At 47.1% G+C, this 16,820-nt stretch overlaps 2 protein-coding genes across 2 annotated transcripts in view; one reads left to right on the plus strand and one right to left on the minus strand.

Annotated features, from left to right (window-relative positions):
* The window catches only part of HHAT (hedgehog acyltransferase), a gene marked incomplete at both ends in the record, with an annotated part of 362,271 nt that overhangs the window by 177,361 nt on the left and 168,090 nt on the right, over positions 1-16,820 (minus strand). The window lies entirely within an intron of this gene.
* LOC307048616 (Golgi-associated RAB2 interactor protein 4-like) lies at positions 4,664-6,445 on the plus strand (the record flags this gene model as incomplete). The annotated part of the gene is made up of 3 exons (XM_079697708.1): positions 4,664-5,418; positions 6,157-6,256; positions 6,326-6,445. The coding sequence occupies 3 exons, from the start codon at positions 4,664-4,666 to the stop codon at positions 6,443-6,445; spliced, it is 975 nt and encodes a 324-aa protein (XP_079553834.1).

Below are 16,820 nucleotides of genomic sequence, written 5' to 3' on the forward strand. Positions count from 1 at the left end.
AAAGGGATCGATCCAAGAAGAAGATATAACAATTGTAAATATTTATGCACCCAACATAGGAGCACCTCAATACATAAGGCAAATACTAACAGCCATAAAAGGGGAAATCGACAGTAACACAATCATAGTAGGGGACTTTAACACCCCACTTTCACCAATGGACAGATCATCCAAAATGAAAATAAATAAGGAAACACAAGCTTTAAACGATACATTAAACAAGATGGACTTAATTGATATTTATAGGACATTCCACCCAAAAACAACAGAATACACATTTTTCTCAAGTGCTCATGGAACATTCTCCAGGATAGATCATATCTTGGGTCACAAATCAAGCCTTGGTAAATTTAAGAAAATTGAAATTGTATCAAGTATCTTTTCCGACCACAATGCTATGAGACTAGACATCAATTACAGGAAAAGATCTGTAAAAAATACAAACACATGGAGGCTAAACAATACACTACTCAATAATGAAGTGATCACTGAAGAAATCAAAGAGGAAATTAAGAAATACTTAGAAACAAATGACAATGGAGACACGACGACCCAAAACCTATGGGACGCAGCAAAAGCAGTTCTAAGGGGGAAGTTTATAGCAATACAATCCCACCTTAAGAAACAGGAAACATTTCGAGTAAACAACCTGACCCTGCACCTAAAGCAATTAGAGAAAGAAGAACAAAAAACCCCCAAAGTTAGCAGAAGGAAAGAAATCATAAAGATCAGATCAGAAATAAATGAAAAAGAAATGAAGGAAACAATAGCAAAGATCAACCAAACTAAAAGCTGGTTCTTTGAGAAGATAAACAAAATTGACAAACCATTAGCCAGACTTATCAAGAAAAGAAGGGAGAAGACTCAAATCAGTAGAATTAGAAATGAAAAAGGAGAAGTAACAACTGACACTGCAGAAATACAAAAGATCATGAGAGATTACTATAAGCAACTCTATGTCAATAAAATGGACAACCTGGAAGAAATGGACAAATTCTTAGAAATGCACAACCTACCAAGACTGACTCAGGAAGAAATAGAAAATATGAATAGACCAATCACAAGCACTGAAATTGAAACTGTGATTAAAAATCTTCCATCAAACAAAAGCCCAGGACCAGATGGCTTCACAGGCGAATTCTATCAAACATTTAGAGAAGAGCTAACACCCATCCTTCTCAAACTCTTCCAAACAATATCAGAGGAAGGAACACTCCCAAACTCATTCTACGAGGCCACCATCACCTTGATACCAAAACCAGGCAAGGATGTCACAAAGAAAGAAAACTACAGGCCAATATCACTGATGAACATAGATGCAAAAATCCTCAACAAAATACTAGCAAACAGAATCCAACAGCACATTAAAAGGATCATACACCATGATCAAGTGGGGTTTATTCCAGGAATGCAAGGATTCTTCAATATACGCAAATCAATCAATGTGATACACCATATTAACAAGTTGAAGGAGAAAAACCATATGATCATCTCAATAGATGCAGAGAAAGCTTTCGACAAAATTCAACACCCATTTATGATAAAAACCCTGCAGAAAGTAGGCATAGAGGGAACTTTCCTCAACATAATAAAGGCCATATATGACAAACCCACAGCCAACATTGTCCTCAATGGTGAAAAACTGAAACCATTTCCACTAAGATCAGGAACAAGACAAGGCTGCCCACTCTCACCACTCTTATTCAACATAGTTTTGGAAGTTTTAGCCACAGCAATCAGAGAAGAAAAGGAAATAAAAGGAATCCAAATTGGAAAAGAAGAAGTAAAGCTGTCACTGTTTGCAGATGACATGATACTATACATAGAGAATCCTAAAGATGCTACCAAAAAACTACTAGAGCTAATCAATGAATTTGGTAAAGTAGCAGGATACAAAATTAATGCACAGAAATCTCTGGCATTCCTGTACACTAATGATGAAAAATCTGAAAATGAAATCAAGAAAACACTCCCATTTACCATTGCAACAAAAAGAATAAAATATCTAGGAATAAACCTACCTAAGGAGACAAAAGACCTGTATGCAGAAAATTATAAGACACTGATGAAAGAAATTAAAGATGAGATAAATAGATGGAGAGATATACCATGCTCCTGGATTGGAAGAATCAATATTGTGAAAATGACTCTACTACCCAAAGCAATCTACAGATTCAATGCAATCCCTATCAAACTACCACTGGCATTTTTCACAGAACTAGAACAAAAAATTTCAAAATTTGTTTGGAAAAACAAAAGACCCCGAATAGCCAAAGCAATCTTGAGAACGAAAAACGGAGCTGGAGGAATCAGGCTCCCTGACTTCAGACTATACTACAAAGCTACAGTAATTAAGACAGTGTGGTACTGGCATAAAAACAGAAAGATAGATCAGTGGATCAGGATAGAAAGCCCAGAGATAAACCCACGCACATATGGCCAACTTATCTTTGATAAAGGAGGCAGGAATGTACAGTGGAGAAAGGACAGCCTCTTCAATAAGTGGTGCTGGGAAAACTGGACAGGGACATGTAAAAGTATGAGATTAGATCATTCCCTAACACCATACACAAAAATAAGCTCAAAATGGATTAAAGACCTAAATGTAAGGCCAGAAACTATCAAACTCTTAGAGGAAAACATAGGTAGAACACTCTATGACATAAATCACAGCAAGATCCTTTTGGACCCACCTCCTAGAGAAATGGAACTAAAAACAAAGATAAACAAATGGGACCTAATGAAACTTCAAAGCTTTTGCACAGCAAAGGAAACCATAAACAAGACCAAAAGACAACCCTCAGAATGGGAGAAAATATTTGCAAATGAAGCAACTGACAAAGGATTAATCTCCAAAATTTATAAACAGCTCATGCAGCTCAATAGCAAAAAAACAAACAACCCAATCCAAAAATGGGCAGAAGACTTAAATAGGCATTTCTCCAAAGAAGATATACAGACTGCCAACAAACACATGAAAGAATGCTCAACATCATTAATCATTAGAGAAATGCAAATCAAAACTACAATGAGATATCATCTCACACCAGTCAGAATGGCCATCATCAAGATATCTAGAAACAATAAATGCTGGAGAGGGTGTGGAGAAAAGGGAACACTCTTGCACTGCTGGTGGGAATGTGAATTGGTACAGCCACTATGGAGAACAGTATGGAGGTTCCTTAAAAAACTAAAAATAGAACTACCATATGACCCAGCAATCCCACTACTAGGCATATACCCTGAGAAAACCATAATTCAAAAAGAGACATGTACCAAAATGTTCATTGCAGCTCTATTCACAATAGCCCGGAGCTGGAAACAACCTAAGTGTCCATCATCGGATGAATGGATAAAGAAGATGTGGCACATATATACAATGGAATATTACTCAGCCATAAAAAGAAACGAAACTGAGCTATTTGTAATGAGGTGGATAGACCTAGAGTCTGTCATACAGAGTGAAGTAAGTCAGAAAGAGAAAGACAAATACCGTATGCTAACACATATATATGGAATTAAAAAAAAAAAATGTCATGAAGAACCTAGGGGTAAAACGGGAATAAAGACACAGACCTACTTGAGAATGGACTTGAGGATATGGGGAAGGGGAAGGGTAAGCTGTGACAAAGGGAAAGAGAGGCATGGACATATATACACTACCAAACGTAAGGTAGATAGATAGTGGGAAGCAGCCGCAGAGCACAGGGAGATCAGCTCGGTGCTTTGTGACCGCCTGGAGGGGTGGGATGGGGAGGGTGGGAGGGAGGGAGATGCATGAGGGAGGGGATGTGGGAACAGATGTATATGTATGACTGATTCACTTTGTTATAAAGCAGAAACTAATAAAAAAAAAAAAATCACCATCGTCCACGTTTACTGAGATTTTATAAAAGGACAGACTAAGGATCGCCACTGCCAACTCTGCCTTATTCGATACAATTAAACCATGAGCTTAAATGGTTCAAATTGATCCCATCATCTTACATTCCTATAGATTTCATCCAGTAGCTGAATTTGGGGGAGGAAAAGAAAAAGGACCCACACAAAACTTTCCCACTTGAAGACATTTTTATTTTGGTAACGCACCTGAGTCCCTGGCAGGATGGGCCTGTCCTCCGCAGGGGCAATGGGGTGTTTGGGAGAGGATGGGGGCCCTGCCCTGAGGGGGCAGCTGGGGGATGAGGCAAAGGGCTTTGTGACAGTGATAGGTCACAAAGGGCTTTGTGACACTGATAGGTCACAAAGGGCATCAGAGGATAAATAGGCTGTGCCAGGGGGTTAGGCTGACAAAGTGGTTACTTCTCTCACTAGGACGGAAGTTCACCACGGCCTCTTGGGGAGATAAAAACCCAGAAGCAGAAGTGAGGTGAGGCGGAGGGGGAGCCTACCGTACCTCTCGACACACTTGAAGAGATTCAGCCTGGGCTCCAGGTGCCCTACAGCGTCCCCACTGTGATCATCTGTGCCCCTACCCACACCCCTGCCTCTGGGAGACCCTGAGGCAAACGTGGGGGCCTGTGGGGCGGGCTTGGAAGACCTGCCGTAGGGCCGCCTGTGTGACGCAGGAGCATCGCAGCTCGCTCTTCTGCCAGTGAGGCCGAGGGAGGGAAGAGCCAGGGAGCCGCCTTAACCGCGCTGCCTGTCGTGGTAAAAGACAGCCATGAGTGGGGACTCTCTGCTCCCGTATCACACGGCCCGGAGCAGCACCTGGGTGGACCTGTTCAACACCACCACGGGGAAGCTGCAGCAGCATCTGCACAAGGGCGAATATGACCATTTCAAGTACGCGCCGATATTCGAGAGCGACTTCATCCAGGTCACGAAGAGGGGAGAAGCGATTGACGTGCACAACTGGGGCGGCATGGTGACCATGGGCATCACATCCACCATCCCCGTCCTCCCGCTCCCAGACATCATGCTGCTTGCCCGACGGGCCACCGGCTGTGAAAAGCACGCCGAGCGCAGCCAGGCCACCAAGGGCAAGAGCCACAAGGCTGCAAAGACCTTAGAGCTCACCAGGCTCCTTCTCTTGGAGTTCGTGAGGATCTCCACTCACAATCGTGAGAAACAACAGCTGCGCGTGAAGCTTGCCACTGGCCGCTGCTTCTACCTGCAGCTGTGTCCCTCTCTGGACGCGCGGGAAGACCTCTTCGCCGAGTGGGAACAGCTGATTGACCTCCTGCGACCACCAGTGGACAGTGAAAGCAACACCTATGCCGTTCCCGTCTGGGACATGACCTGCGTGCCTGTGTTCGAGGAGGAGCAGGACGGGAGGAGCCCGGCTGTGGAGGATTTCCAAGGAAAGGGGCATCAGGACCAGGTGAGCGTCAGCAGCCTCCAAACGTGCCCTGAGGTGGCCGGGGCCACGCCTGCAGCTTTTGCTGGGGGGCACGGAATCCAACTGGACTCCCACAAGCCCGATACCATGCCCGATGTGGCCACTGCGAAAGCAAAACCTACTACAGGGCTTGACAAAGCGTCAGCATCGCGGTCAACGACAAAGGTGGAGACAGCAGGGGTGGCAGGAGGCACCGCAGCGGGTGCTTTGAGCACGGCAGTGATCAAGTCTCCTGCCGCTGAAGCGCAGAGCACGGCCATAGCAGCCACAGCCAGCGACGGGCCTGGAGGAAGCAAAACCAACATAGCCACTGGGGACACTGCCAGAACATCCCTGAGGAGCGGGAAAACGGCCTTGGCAGGTGCTGAGAACAGTTCAGAGTATGCTTCCAGCACGTCCACCAGCCTCTCCCCAGAGGCCGGCATGACTGTGGTCGGAGCAGAACCTACCAGCAAGACTGTCAAAGGAAAAGCCGACAAGGACGATGACGGGACCCTCGTCTCAAGCTTGCCACAGGAAGGCAAAGTGAGCGAACAGGATGGCAGCTCACAGAGAGTGTCCCAGGCCCACAAGGGAAGAAGGGAGAGGAGGGAGCACTGGGGAGAGGACAGAGCTCTTACGAGCCCCTCGCTCTGCAGTTCTGTGGAAAGCCACCACAAGGCAGCGGGGAGCAAGACAATCCCCAAAGCAGCTGGCCCGTGCTCAGGCGGCCGCAGAGCCACTAGAGATGACCAAAAGGCCAAAGGCCATGGCAGCCCAGGGGGCAGCGAGCAGGGCACTGCTCCCAAAGGCATCAGCCGTGCTCCCATCACCAGTGAGTCCAAGACCTCACACAAATCGGGCAGGAGCTTATCTCCAGTGCATTCAGGTCCCACCACCAACATACTCAGCAGGATCAGCTCTTTCTTCAGGAATGTGAGAGCCAGACTTACAAAAAAGACAGTGGCCTCATCACGAAATAAACATGGGAGCATCCTGGCGAAGCCAGTGGAAGGGACCCGAATGGAGGCCATCACAGAGACAGCAGAGAGTGGCCAGGGGCTGGAAATCACCAGTGTGACATCTGAGACCATGGAGCCAGTGACCGTTGAAGCCCATCAATAGGACCTAGAGCTGGGAGCTGCAAAGGGGACCAGGGCTCTGGGAAATATCCCTGGAGAGCCCATTTCAGCTTCCTTACTGCAATTTAAATAAAAAAACATACAGTCTGAGAACGCATGCAGTGTTTTGTCTGAATTTCTAGGTCCCGAAGTCCAGCCGTAGCCTCACAGTGGATTCTGTGATGTCAGCTGTGCCACAGTCTGAGACCCAGTGTCCAGGCAAGGGCAGCCCCACCTCACACGCATGCTCAGCGCCAACAGCACTGCTCCATCTGGCTTCCACTCCTTTCTGGCTTTGCCCCTCAGGGCCATGGCTCAAAGTCAGACTATGGTCTGGGAAGCTCTCCTTCACTATCCTCCTATTTTTTTTTTTTTTTTTTTTTTTTTGCAGTACGCGGGCCACTTACTGTTGTGGCCTCTCCCGTCACGGAGCACAGGCTCCGGACGCGCAGGCCCAGCGGCCATGGCTCACGGGCCCAGCCGCTCCGCGGCATGTGGGATCTTCCAGGACCGGGGCACGAACTCATGTTCCCTGCATCCTCAGGTGGACTCTCAACCACTGCGCCACCAGGGAATCCCCTCCTATTCTTTTTATAAACGCTTATTCCCCCTGAAGGTCTGTAAACAGAGCCAGAACAGGACTCATGTCCCCTCGGGCTATTCAGTGGACAGAAATAAGGGCGGCAGTATTAGCTAGCAATCAGAACAGCAAGCACTCTCATCTAGACTTAGCCGTTCCCTGCCCAGGTATATACCCTGGAGAAACACACATGCTCTAAGAAACAACTCTGAGAATGTTTAGAGCAAAAATAACTTAACAGCAAAACACGGGAAACAGCCCAAATTTCCATCAGCAGAATTCATACAGCAGGATAGGATGAGATTGGAATATTCAATAGTGAAAAATAAATGAGCTACACACATTAGCATAGATCAACTTCTCATGATTTTTAAAAACATCAGAAGAATGGGATACAGTTCCACTCATGGAACCATTCTGAAACAAGCTCAAACAACGGATTGCATAGGGTACATGTTTAAAAAAACGGTAGCTAAAACTGAGGGAAGAGTAAACACAAAATTGAGGACAGTTTTCTCTAGGGTGGAAAGGCTAGGTCAAGGAGGTTGACACAAGGCTGTTAGTGCTGCTGGGAATTGTTCTGTCTCTTAAGCAAGATGGTAGGTACACAGGTGTTGTAGTTTTCACATTTTACTAACTCTGAAATCAGGATGGTCCTACAATCACCGTGGCAGTTGTGATGAAGTTATTGACCAATGCCTTTCTCTTTTAATCACTTGTATTTATGCACAAAAATGATGTCAGAAAGGCTTGGCATCTTTAAAGTACATTTATTTAAGGTAAAGTACAACACTTGTTTGGTTATTAGGAAAAGAAGGAACGATATGCCTATTTTACAGATGAGAACACTGAGGCTCAGAGAAGGTAACCTGCTCCAGTCGCACAATGGGATCTTTGCAGAACAGTGATCCACCAGCCCACTTCTTTATGCAAATCCCTGTCTGTAGTATGCGAAGGAAACAAGCAAACAAGCCTGAGATAGGACCAGCACAAGAACCCGAGGCACCACCATTCTTACCATCATGTTCCAAAACTACAGAGATGAGCATGAATTTTACTAGATTGAGGGGAGGGAGGGGTGGGGGCTGGGAGCCGGTTTTCGAACTTCAGTGAGCTCACAGCTCTTAGCTGGCCTTATCTCGAGAGCATCCAGTCCACCCTTGAGCTGTGTCTGGCTCCCAGGCTTCTACCTCTAGCCTCTGGCATGACCCGGGATGCAGCCAGAAACAGGCTCCCACCTGGAATTCCAGCGTTCACTCCTGGAACGTCCAGCATCCAGTCCTCCTCCAGCCACTAACTCAACTTTTGAATGCCCTGCTCAGAAGGGTTTCTCCACACCAAATCTGCAGGCACTTTTTTCTTCTGGGGCTCCAAAACCAAATCCTTAAACCTCACATGAGGGAGAGTATTTGTTAGGTCAGAGCATCCTTGTTGATTGGACCTCCAGTTTGTGACTTCCACAGACCTCATCACGGGAGGCTGGGGAGAGGTCTCTTCTGTTGGTGGACGGAACGGTGGGCACTTGGTGGGGAGCACTGCTGAGAAAGGGAGCCAGCCCAAGACCTACACATATGCACTGTTTCCCCTGGCCAAACAAGGTTCCTGACCCCAGAATTAACCCAGAGTTTCCCAGAAGACTAGGAGCTGCAGGGAGCCGCAATTAATGCTTTACTCTCCACCAGCTTTTCCTTGGACCCAAGGAGGAGAAATTACAAAATGATCACATCACACTCCTTTGATCTTATGATTTCCACACAGGCAAGTGCAGGGAAACACTAGTCTGAAGGAAGAAAATGCATTAAAAACACGTGCACAGGGACTTCCCTGGTGGCGCAGTGGTTAAGAATCCGCCTGCCGACGCAGGGGACCCAGGTTCGAGCCCTGGTCCAGGAAGATCCCACATGCCACGGAGCAACTAAGCCCGTGCGCCACAACTACTGAGCCTGTGCTCTAGAGCCCGCGAGCCACAACTACCGAAGCCCGCACGCCTAGAGCCTGTGCTCCCCAACAAGAGAAGCCAAAAATAAATAATAAAATAAATTTACAGAAAAAAAAAAAAACACGTGCATAGCCCTTAGCTGTTTATAAAGTTCTTGAATGTCTGTGCCCCCTTCCGATTCTCACGTCTTTCCATTTTGCGGAGAAGCAAACGGAAGTTCAGAGCATTTAAAGGACTTGCTCAAGGTGGCAGGTGATGGTGCAGAGAGGGAGCTACCTCGGTGCAACGACTTTCAGACAGTGTGCCACCCCGGTCCCGCACAGAGGTACACAGATGGTGGAGGAGACAGGACAGCACGAGTAATGATCACAACTCTGAGTGACAAATACAATGAGAGACGTGTGTTTGGGGACTGGATCTATTCAGAGGAGGGGGTCTGGGGCATGGGAAGGAGTTCTGGGTTAGGGAAGCCTTCACAGGGGAATTGGTACTCACCATCGTCCACGTTTACTGAGATTTTATGAAAGGACAGACTAAGGACCGCCACTGCCAACTCTGCCTTATTCGATACAATTAAACCATGAGCTTAAATGGTTCAGATTGATCCCATCATCTTATATTCCTATAGATTTCATCCAGTAGCTGAATTTGGGGGAGGAAAAGAAAAAGGACCCACACAAAACTTTCCCACTTGAAGACATTTTTATTTTGGTAACGCACCTGAGTCCCTGGCAGGATGGGCCTGTCCTCCGCAGGGGCAATGGGGTGTTTGGGAGAGGATGGGGGCCCTGCCCTGAGGGGGCAGCTGGGGGATGAGGCAAAGGGCTTTGTGACAGTGATAGGTCACAAAGGGCTTTGTGACACTGATAGGTCACAAAGGGCATCAGAGGATAAATAGGCTGTGCCAGGGGGTTAGGCTGACAAAGTGGTTACTTCTCTCACTAGGACGGAAGTTCACCACGGCCTCTTGGGGAGATAAAAACCCAGAAGCAAAAGTGAGGTGAGGCGGAGGGGGAGCCTACCGTACCTCTCGACACACTTGAAGAGAGTCAGCCTGGGCTCCAGGCGCCCTACAGCGTCCCCACTGTGATCATCTGTGCCCCTACTCACACCCCGGCCTCTGGGAGACCCTGAGGCAAACGTGGGGGCCTGTGGGGCGGGCTTGGAAGACCTGCCGTAGGGCCGCCTGTGTGACGCAGGAGCATCGCAGCTCGCTCTTCTGCCAGTGAGGCCGAGGGAGGGAAGAGCCAGGGAGCCGCCTTAACCGCGCTGCCTGTCGTGGTAAAAGACAGCCATGAGTGGGGACTCTCTGCTCCCGTATCACACGGCCCGGAGCAGCACCTGGGTGGACCTGTTCAACACCACCACGGGGAAGCTGCAGCAGCATCTGCACAAGGGCGAATATGACCATTTCAAGTACGCGCCGATATTCGAGAGCGACTTCATCCAGGTCACGAAGAGGGGAGAAGCGATTGACGTGCACAACTGGGGCGGCATGGTGACCATGGGCATCACATCCACCATCCCCGTCCTCCCGCTCCCAGACATCATGCTGCTGGCCCGACGGGCCACCGGCTGTGAAAAGCACGCCGAGCGCAGCCAGGCCACCAAGGGCAAGAGCCACAAGGCTGCAAAGACCTTAGAGCTCACCAGGCTCCTTCCCTTGGAGTTCGTGAGGATCTCCACTCACAATCGTGAGGATCTCCACTCACAATCGTGAGAAACAACAGCTGCGCGTGAAGCTTGCCACTGCCCGCTGCTTCTACCTGCAGCTGTGTCCCCCTCTGGACGCGCGGGAAGACCTCTTCGCCGAGTGGGAACAGCTGATTGACCTCCTGCGACCACCAGTGGACAGTGAAAGCAACACCTATGCCGTTCCCGTCTGGGACATGACCTGCATGCCTGTGTTTGAGGAGGAGGACGGGAGGAGCCCGGCCGTGGAGGATTTCCAAGGAAAGGGGGATCAGGACCAGGTGAGCGTCAGCAGCCTCCACACGTGCCCTGAGGTGGCCGGGGCCACGCCTGCAGCTTTTGCTGGGGGGCACGGAATCCAACTGGACTCCCACAAGCCCGATACCATGCCCGATGTGGCCACTGCGAAAGCAAAACCTACTACAGGGCTTGACAAAGCGTCAGCATCGCAGTCAACCACAAAGGTGGAGACAGCAAGGGTGGCAGGAGGCACCGCAGCGGGTGCTTTGAGCTCGGCAGTGATCAAGTCTCCTGCCGCTGAAGAGCAGAGCACGGCCATAGCAGCCACAGCCAGCGACGGGCCTGGAGGAAGCAAAACCAACACAGCCACTGGGGACACTGCCAGAACATCCCTGAGGAGGAGGAAAACGGCCTTGGCAGGGGCTTCCCTGGTGGGGCAGTGGTTGAGAGTCCGCCTACCGATGCGGGGGACGCGGGTTCGTGCCCCGCTCTGGGAAGATCCCACATGCCGCGGAGCGGCTGGGCCCGTGAGCCATGGCCACTGAGGCTGTGCGTCCGGAGCCTGTGCTCCACAACGGGAGAGGCCACAGCAGTGAGAGACCCGCGTACCGCAAAAAAAAAAAAAAAAGCTTTGCTGAACCCCTTCAGGGAGCTGGGGATATTCTGGGGGCATGAGCCACCTGTATCCTTGCATGGCCCTGCAATAAACCTTTCTCTGCTCCAAACTCTACCGTTTTGGTTTGTTTGGCCTTCACTGTGCTTTGGGCACATGAAGTTGCCTTAGGTAGCAATCATCATAATAGTGAATATTTATTGGGTGTTTGGCATGTGTTAGAACTCATTTAATCCTCACAACAACCCTAAAGGATTCTATTATTACTATCATCTGTTTTACAGTTGAGGCAGCTGAAGCCCAGAAAGGTAAATAGTTTGCCTAAGGGTTCTCAGCTGGGAAGCGGCACAGGCAAATCCTAACCCGGAAGGTGTGGCTCCAAACCCACAGCAGTGAGCTTGGCCTTCACACTGCCTCTCTCAACAAGCTTGCACATCAGAGTTTGCAGTTTATCCTAAGGGCACTAGGCAGCCATTAAACAGATTCAAGCAAAGGAATGACTGGCCAGAGATTCGTCTTCTACCAAAGATCCCACCGTGGCCCCAGTGAGGGAACGGAGGAGGTGGGGAGGCCAGTTCTGAGAGATGGTGGTGGTCCTGCTGAGATCAGCCCGAGGTGCCTGGACCGGGCTTGCACCAGCATGGACTAGGGTCACAGAGGATTTAGCAGCACATAAAGAAATCCCTGACCCTCTCCCATCTCTTCCCACTTTCAATCAAGGGCTTTATTTAACATCATTAAAAAAAAATGGCGTCTTTGGGCAGGTTCCATGAGATGGTTACAGAATAAAAAAGCTTCACACATTGGCTGTTTTCAACTTTTTCTTTATGGGACTTCTGGGTTTGGCCTGGTGCTCCTTGCAATGTGTTATTTTTGTCTCTGGCGTGAATAAAATGGTTTTGTAATTTCATATTGTAAGTACTCTTCTAGATGCAAAGTAAAAATCTCTCCTGTGGAATGTTTTTCTTAGTAGATGAAAGTCTCCACAATCTTTCCCTATTACTCAGCTTAGACTCGACGAAAATTAAGATGTTGACACCCAGGTTAAATGCCACAGACCTAATTTCAATTTCTAGTATGATGCCACCATCAGGTCCGTGGGTCCTGTTTCATTCCTTTTGTGAGAACATTAGTTTTGACTAATAATCTTATTAAAGATTTTTGCCTGAGGACACGCAGGCATGTCAAACCTGGGGACTTTTCTGAGGCATGTGATTCAACCAGAATACCACCTCTTGGGTGAACATGAACGTTCTCAGATTTGGTGTTTGAGCCTCAATTTTCATGTCCAGAGGGGTTCTCCTCTAGAGAATTCTCCTGGGAGCCAGGTCTAAGTAAAGGTGTGTCAACACCAAATGAAGATGGTTCAAGAAAATCAGTAGAAACACCTCCTCACTCACTGAAATTTGTGGTCGTTACTTCTGGCAGAGCACCTGCAGGGGGCTGAAATCTCTGAGATGCTCAGAGATACATTTTCTTTCTTTAGAATGTGTTAAAGGCCAGTTTTCCTCTAATTTAACAAGTCTCTTTGCCTCCCCTTCTTCTAAAACATTGGTTGGCCCATCACTTCATTGAGGCCCAATGTAACTTGAAGGTCTGACAGCCTATGGGCCCGGAGTCCAGCTCCCTTATCAGACATCAGGGAGCCAAGCTCAGATGCCAAACCTGGGCTGATTCAGGGGCCTCTTGGCTGGTTACCAGGTCTCAACATGGTGTGTTTCAGATACATTGTGGACTTTTGTCAAGTTACTGTTCTTTCTAAAATGGTTTCATAAGGAACAGACTTGTGGTTGCCAAGGGGGAAAGAGGGGTGGGGGAGGGAAAGACTGGGAGTTTGGGATTAGCAGACGCAAACTAGTATATATAGGATGGATAAACAACAAGGTCCTACTGTATAGCACAGGGAACTATATTCAGTATCCCGTGGAAAAGAATATATATATGTCTAACTGAGTCACTTTGCTGTACAGCAGAAATTAACACAACAGCGTAAATCAACTATACTTCAATAAAATTTTTAAAATAAAAAAATAAAATGGGCTGATAAGATTCTTTGCTTCCTTACATCTCAGTGGTTAGTAGAGGCTCTATGTTAGGACATGGGAAAATGGTTAAGGACTATGCCTCTGACAGATAAGCCCACTTAGTTGATTTGAAATAACCGTACGTGATGTAATGACCTTCCCAAAGGAAGCACCATAGGCCACTGGAGGCAAATACTTGCAAGTAACATGGGATAAGCATCCAAAACTTTCCACTGAACCCTTCTTTAACTAAAGGCATGCATTCGAGAGGTGTATGCTCTGATTAACATGGTCAGGGGCAGTTTTCCTGGATTCTCCAGATTAGTCAACATGTAGGACACCTGACCTACAACCTCAGCTTTACAAGCTCCAAATAAGAAACTGAAACACAGCAGCTGATAGTTACCAAGACTGCACTGAAGACCAGTTGCCATGGACAAAGAACATTATAAAAAGAGACCCTGGTCAAGAGAAACTGCCAAAAAACTTGGGGAGGCTGAGAACAAACAAAATAATGCTATGGGGACAATTACAAACACAAGCCAAGGAGCACATAATAAGATCCTCAAATCAGGCCTGCTTCTCTCTCATGAAGACTTTAATCAGCGTGTCCACAACATTTCTGTATTTAACTATGTAGAGCAATTATGTAGTTAAATTGACAGGGTCTCCAAATGACTCCTGAGTCGTTTCTCCTAAAGAATCCTGGTGCGGCCCTGACCCCAGGTTTCTTCTTCCGCTCTTCCACTCTCTTCCCTCCAGCTTGGCTAATCGCACTCCCCACACTTGGCTCTTCACCGCCAGCAGAAAACTATTACCAACAGTAACACAACCTTTTGCAAGACTGTCATATTTGAAAGAAATAACTTATATTGCATTCAAGTTCAGCTGTACCAAAAATGAATAATCAAAATAATGCCTTTTTTTTTTTTTTGAGTTGTCATCTGAGAACACACTATGTGCATTACTGTGAAATTTGGTTACATCTACTGTTTTTCAAGGCTAGAATGTCTTAGGTGTTCCTTCCAGGTAGTATCTTTTAGTCTAGCGCTTAATATCATTGCTTTTTTTTTTTTGAATTTTTGAATTTTATTTTATTTATTTTTTTATACAGCAGGTTCTTATGAGTTATCCATTTTATACATATTCGTGTATATATGTCAATCCCGATCTCCCAATTCATCATACACACCCCACCCCCGGACCCCCTGCTTTGCTTTTTTGTCAAAGAGATTGAATCTTGAATGAACAAGCACCAGAAAACCCATTACATATCAGTTGATAGAATTTATCGTAAACCATTCAGGAAAGCGTTGCTTCTGTTGTTCACCTTTTGTTATGGAAATTCCCTTTTCCTCTTACACCAAACTTGATAATGGGATTCCTCCAGGACCCTATTTGGCTTCTGGGCTACCTGTGAATGTTTTCTGTCTTAGTCATTTCATTCAACCGTTGAACAAATAATAACGGAACACCTACTAGGTTCCAGGCATCGTTTTGACTCTTGGAATACATCAGTGAACAACACAAACATGGAGATCTGTTCCAACAGGGAGAGAGAACAATAATCAACACGCACTACAGGTAAGTAGACCGTATAGTGTGTCAGGGGATGGTGAGCGCTGGAGCAAACAGAAAGTGTAGAGCGGGGAAAGGGAGATGGGTGGGGATGGTCAGGGTGAGTCTCATGTTGAAGGCGACCCCTGAGTCAAGACCTGAAGGAGATGAGGGAATGTGTGATACAGAAGTTTGGGGGAAGGCCAGAAGAAAGAAAGGAAGAGCCAGGTGACTTTTATAGGTGTCCCTCTGTATTATGAACTACTGCCCTGAACTGTCAAGTTCTCCAGCAACTCTGGACCTCTTTTCCAAGGTGTTCACTATCCATCTCTCATGTCTCATCACAATGAAACAAACCCATCTTTCCCGGTCATCAAAACAAATGTGCAGGAGGATGGTGCTCTGTGGCGACCACCGTGAACCTTCCTTCAGAACGCTCTTGATCTTCATCTTTCAGCTGGATGCCCCAAAGATCATTCTCTTTAAAGTCCGGGAAGAAACTCAAATAGGTGTTGTGTTGTGTGGCTCTGCAGGAAACCGTGTTTATCCTCTTCCACTGCTAAAAAGCCTTCTTGGTAGCTTTCCCTTATTTTTAAGTCTTAACTAATCCTAGGCATTCCTAGCCATTACCATACCCTCCCAGTTCTGCAACGCCCCCCGCCCCGTGCTCTCACCCGTGGTCCTGAGCCCCTCCCTCCATCCACACCTGCTGCGTTGCCATCTGGCTGACTCTCAAGCTCTTCCACAGCCACACAGATGCATGGCAGCCCCCATTCTCTTCTGTCTTCTCCCACCCTCTGCCCCAAGATCTGGATTTCTTAGGAGTGAAACCTGAAAAATCACATCATAGGTAGGAAGCATAGACAATGAAAATGATTTAAAATAATTACATGGCTTTAGGTTGAGAAGGACTGGGGACTTTCTTATCCCTCCTTTTTACCTTCCTCAGAGGCAGATTTTTCCCTCCTTTTTAAAAAAGAGCTGATGAGGCTTTCAAAGCCACAGTATAAACAGCAAACCAAGCTTTCCTTTAGGCCAGCAGCCTGTGCAGGATTTAATGACATGGAGGAGGGGACACTTGCCTGCCTGTCACCGAAGCCAATAAGAAGAGAACCAAGGGGCTTGCTCTTAGATGACACTGGCTCCTGAGCTGGATGCTCCTGACTCCTGAGTTTGCAGAACCCCTTAACTTTCGAAGTACAAAACCTACAGAAAAAGTACTGGGACAAATCCGCTATAATGAACCACCTCAGAAGCTGGTGTGACGTATGGGAACCACTGTTCCTTCCCCGCACTGAAGGTCTGTGTGTGGATTCTGGCTGTCCCCTTAAATGGACACACCCTCAGCCAGTTCTACCATCATCTAGCAGATGAGGACACAGAGCTGCAGACGGTCAGAGGACCTAGAAGAGCACCCAATCTCTAGACAAAAGCTCTAGTTATTAACAATGTGAATAGCACTTTCAGCATCTCCAGAACAATCCTTCAGAATGAGCAAAGAAGAAATGAGAAGCTGACTGGACTGGCTTCATTATAGGTAAGCGTTAACTTAAAATGTAGTCTCAGGAGGATTTCAGAAATGTGCCCTTTCACAGACTGTTACAGAAATTCACCTCCCTTCCTTCGAGAATACTTTGTGTCTATGCATCTCTATGTTATAGCTAGCAAAAGTATTCATTAACATCCTGATTATACTTCTATCATTAGAGATAATTTGGAGGGTAAGAAATTATT

This window comes from Hyperoodon ampullatus (genome assembly GCF_949752795.1).
Source record: "Hyperoodon ampullatus genome assembly, chromosome: 2".
Lineage (NCBI taxonomy): Eukaryota > Metazoa > Chordata > Mammalia > Artiodactyla > Ziphiidae > Hyperoodon > Hyperoodon ampullatus.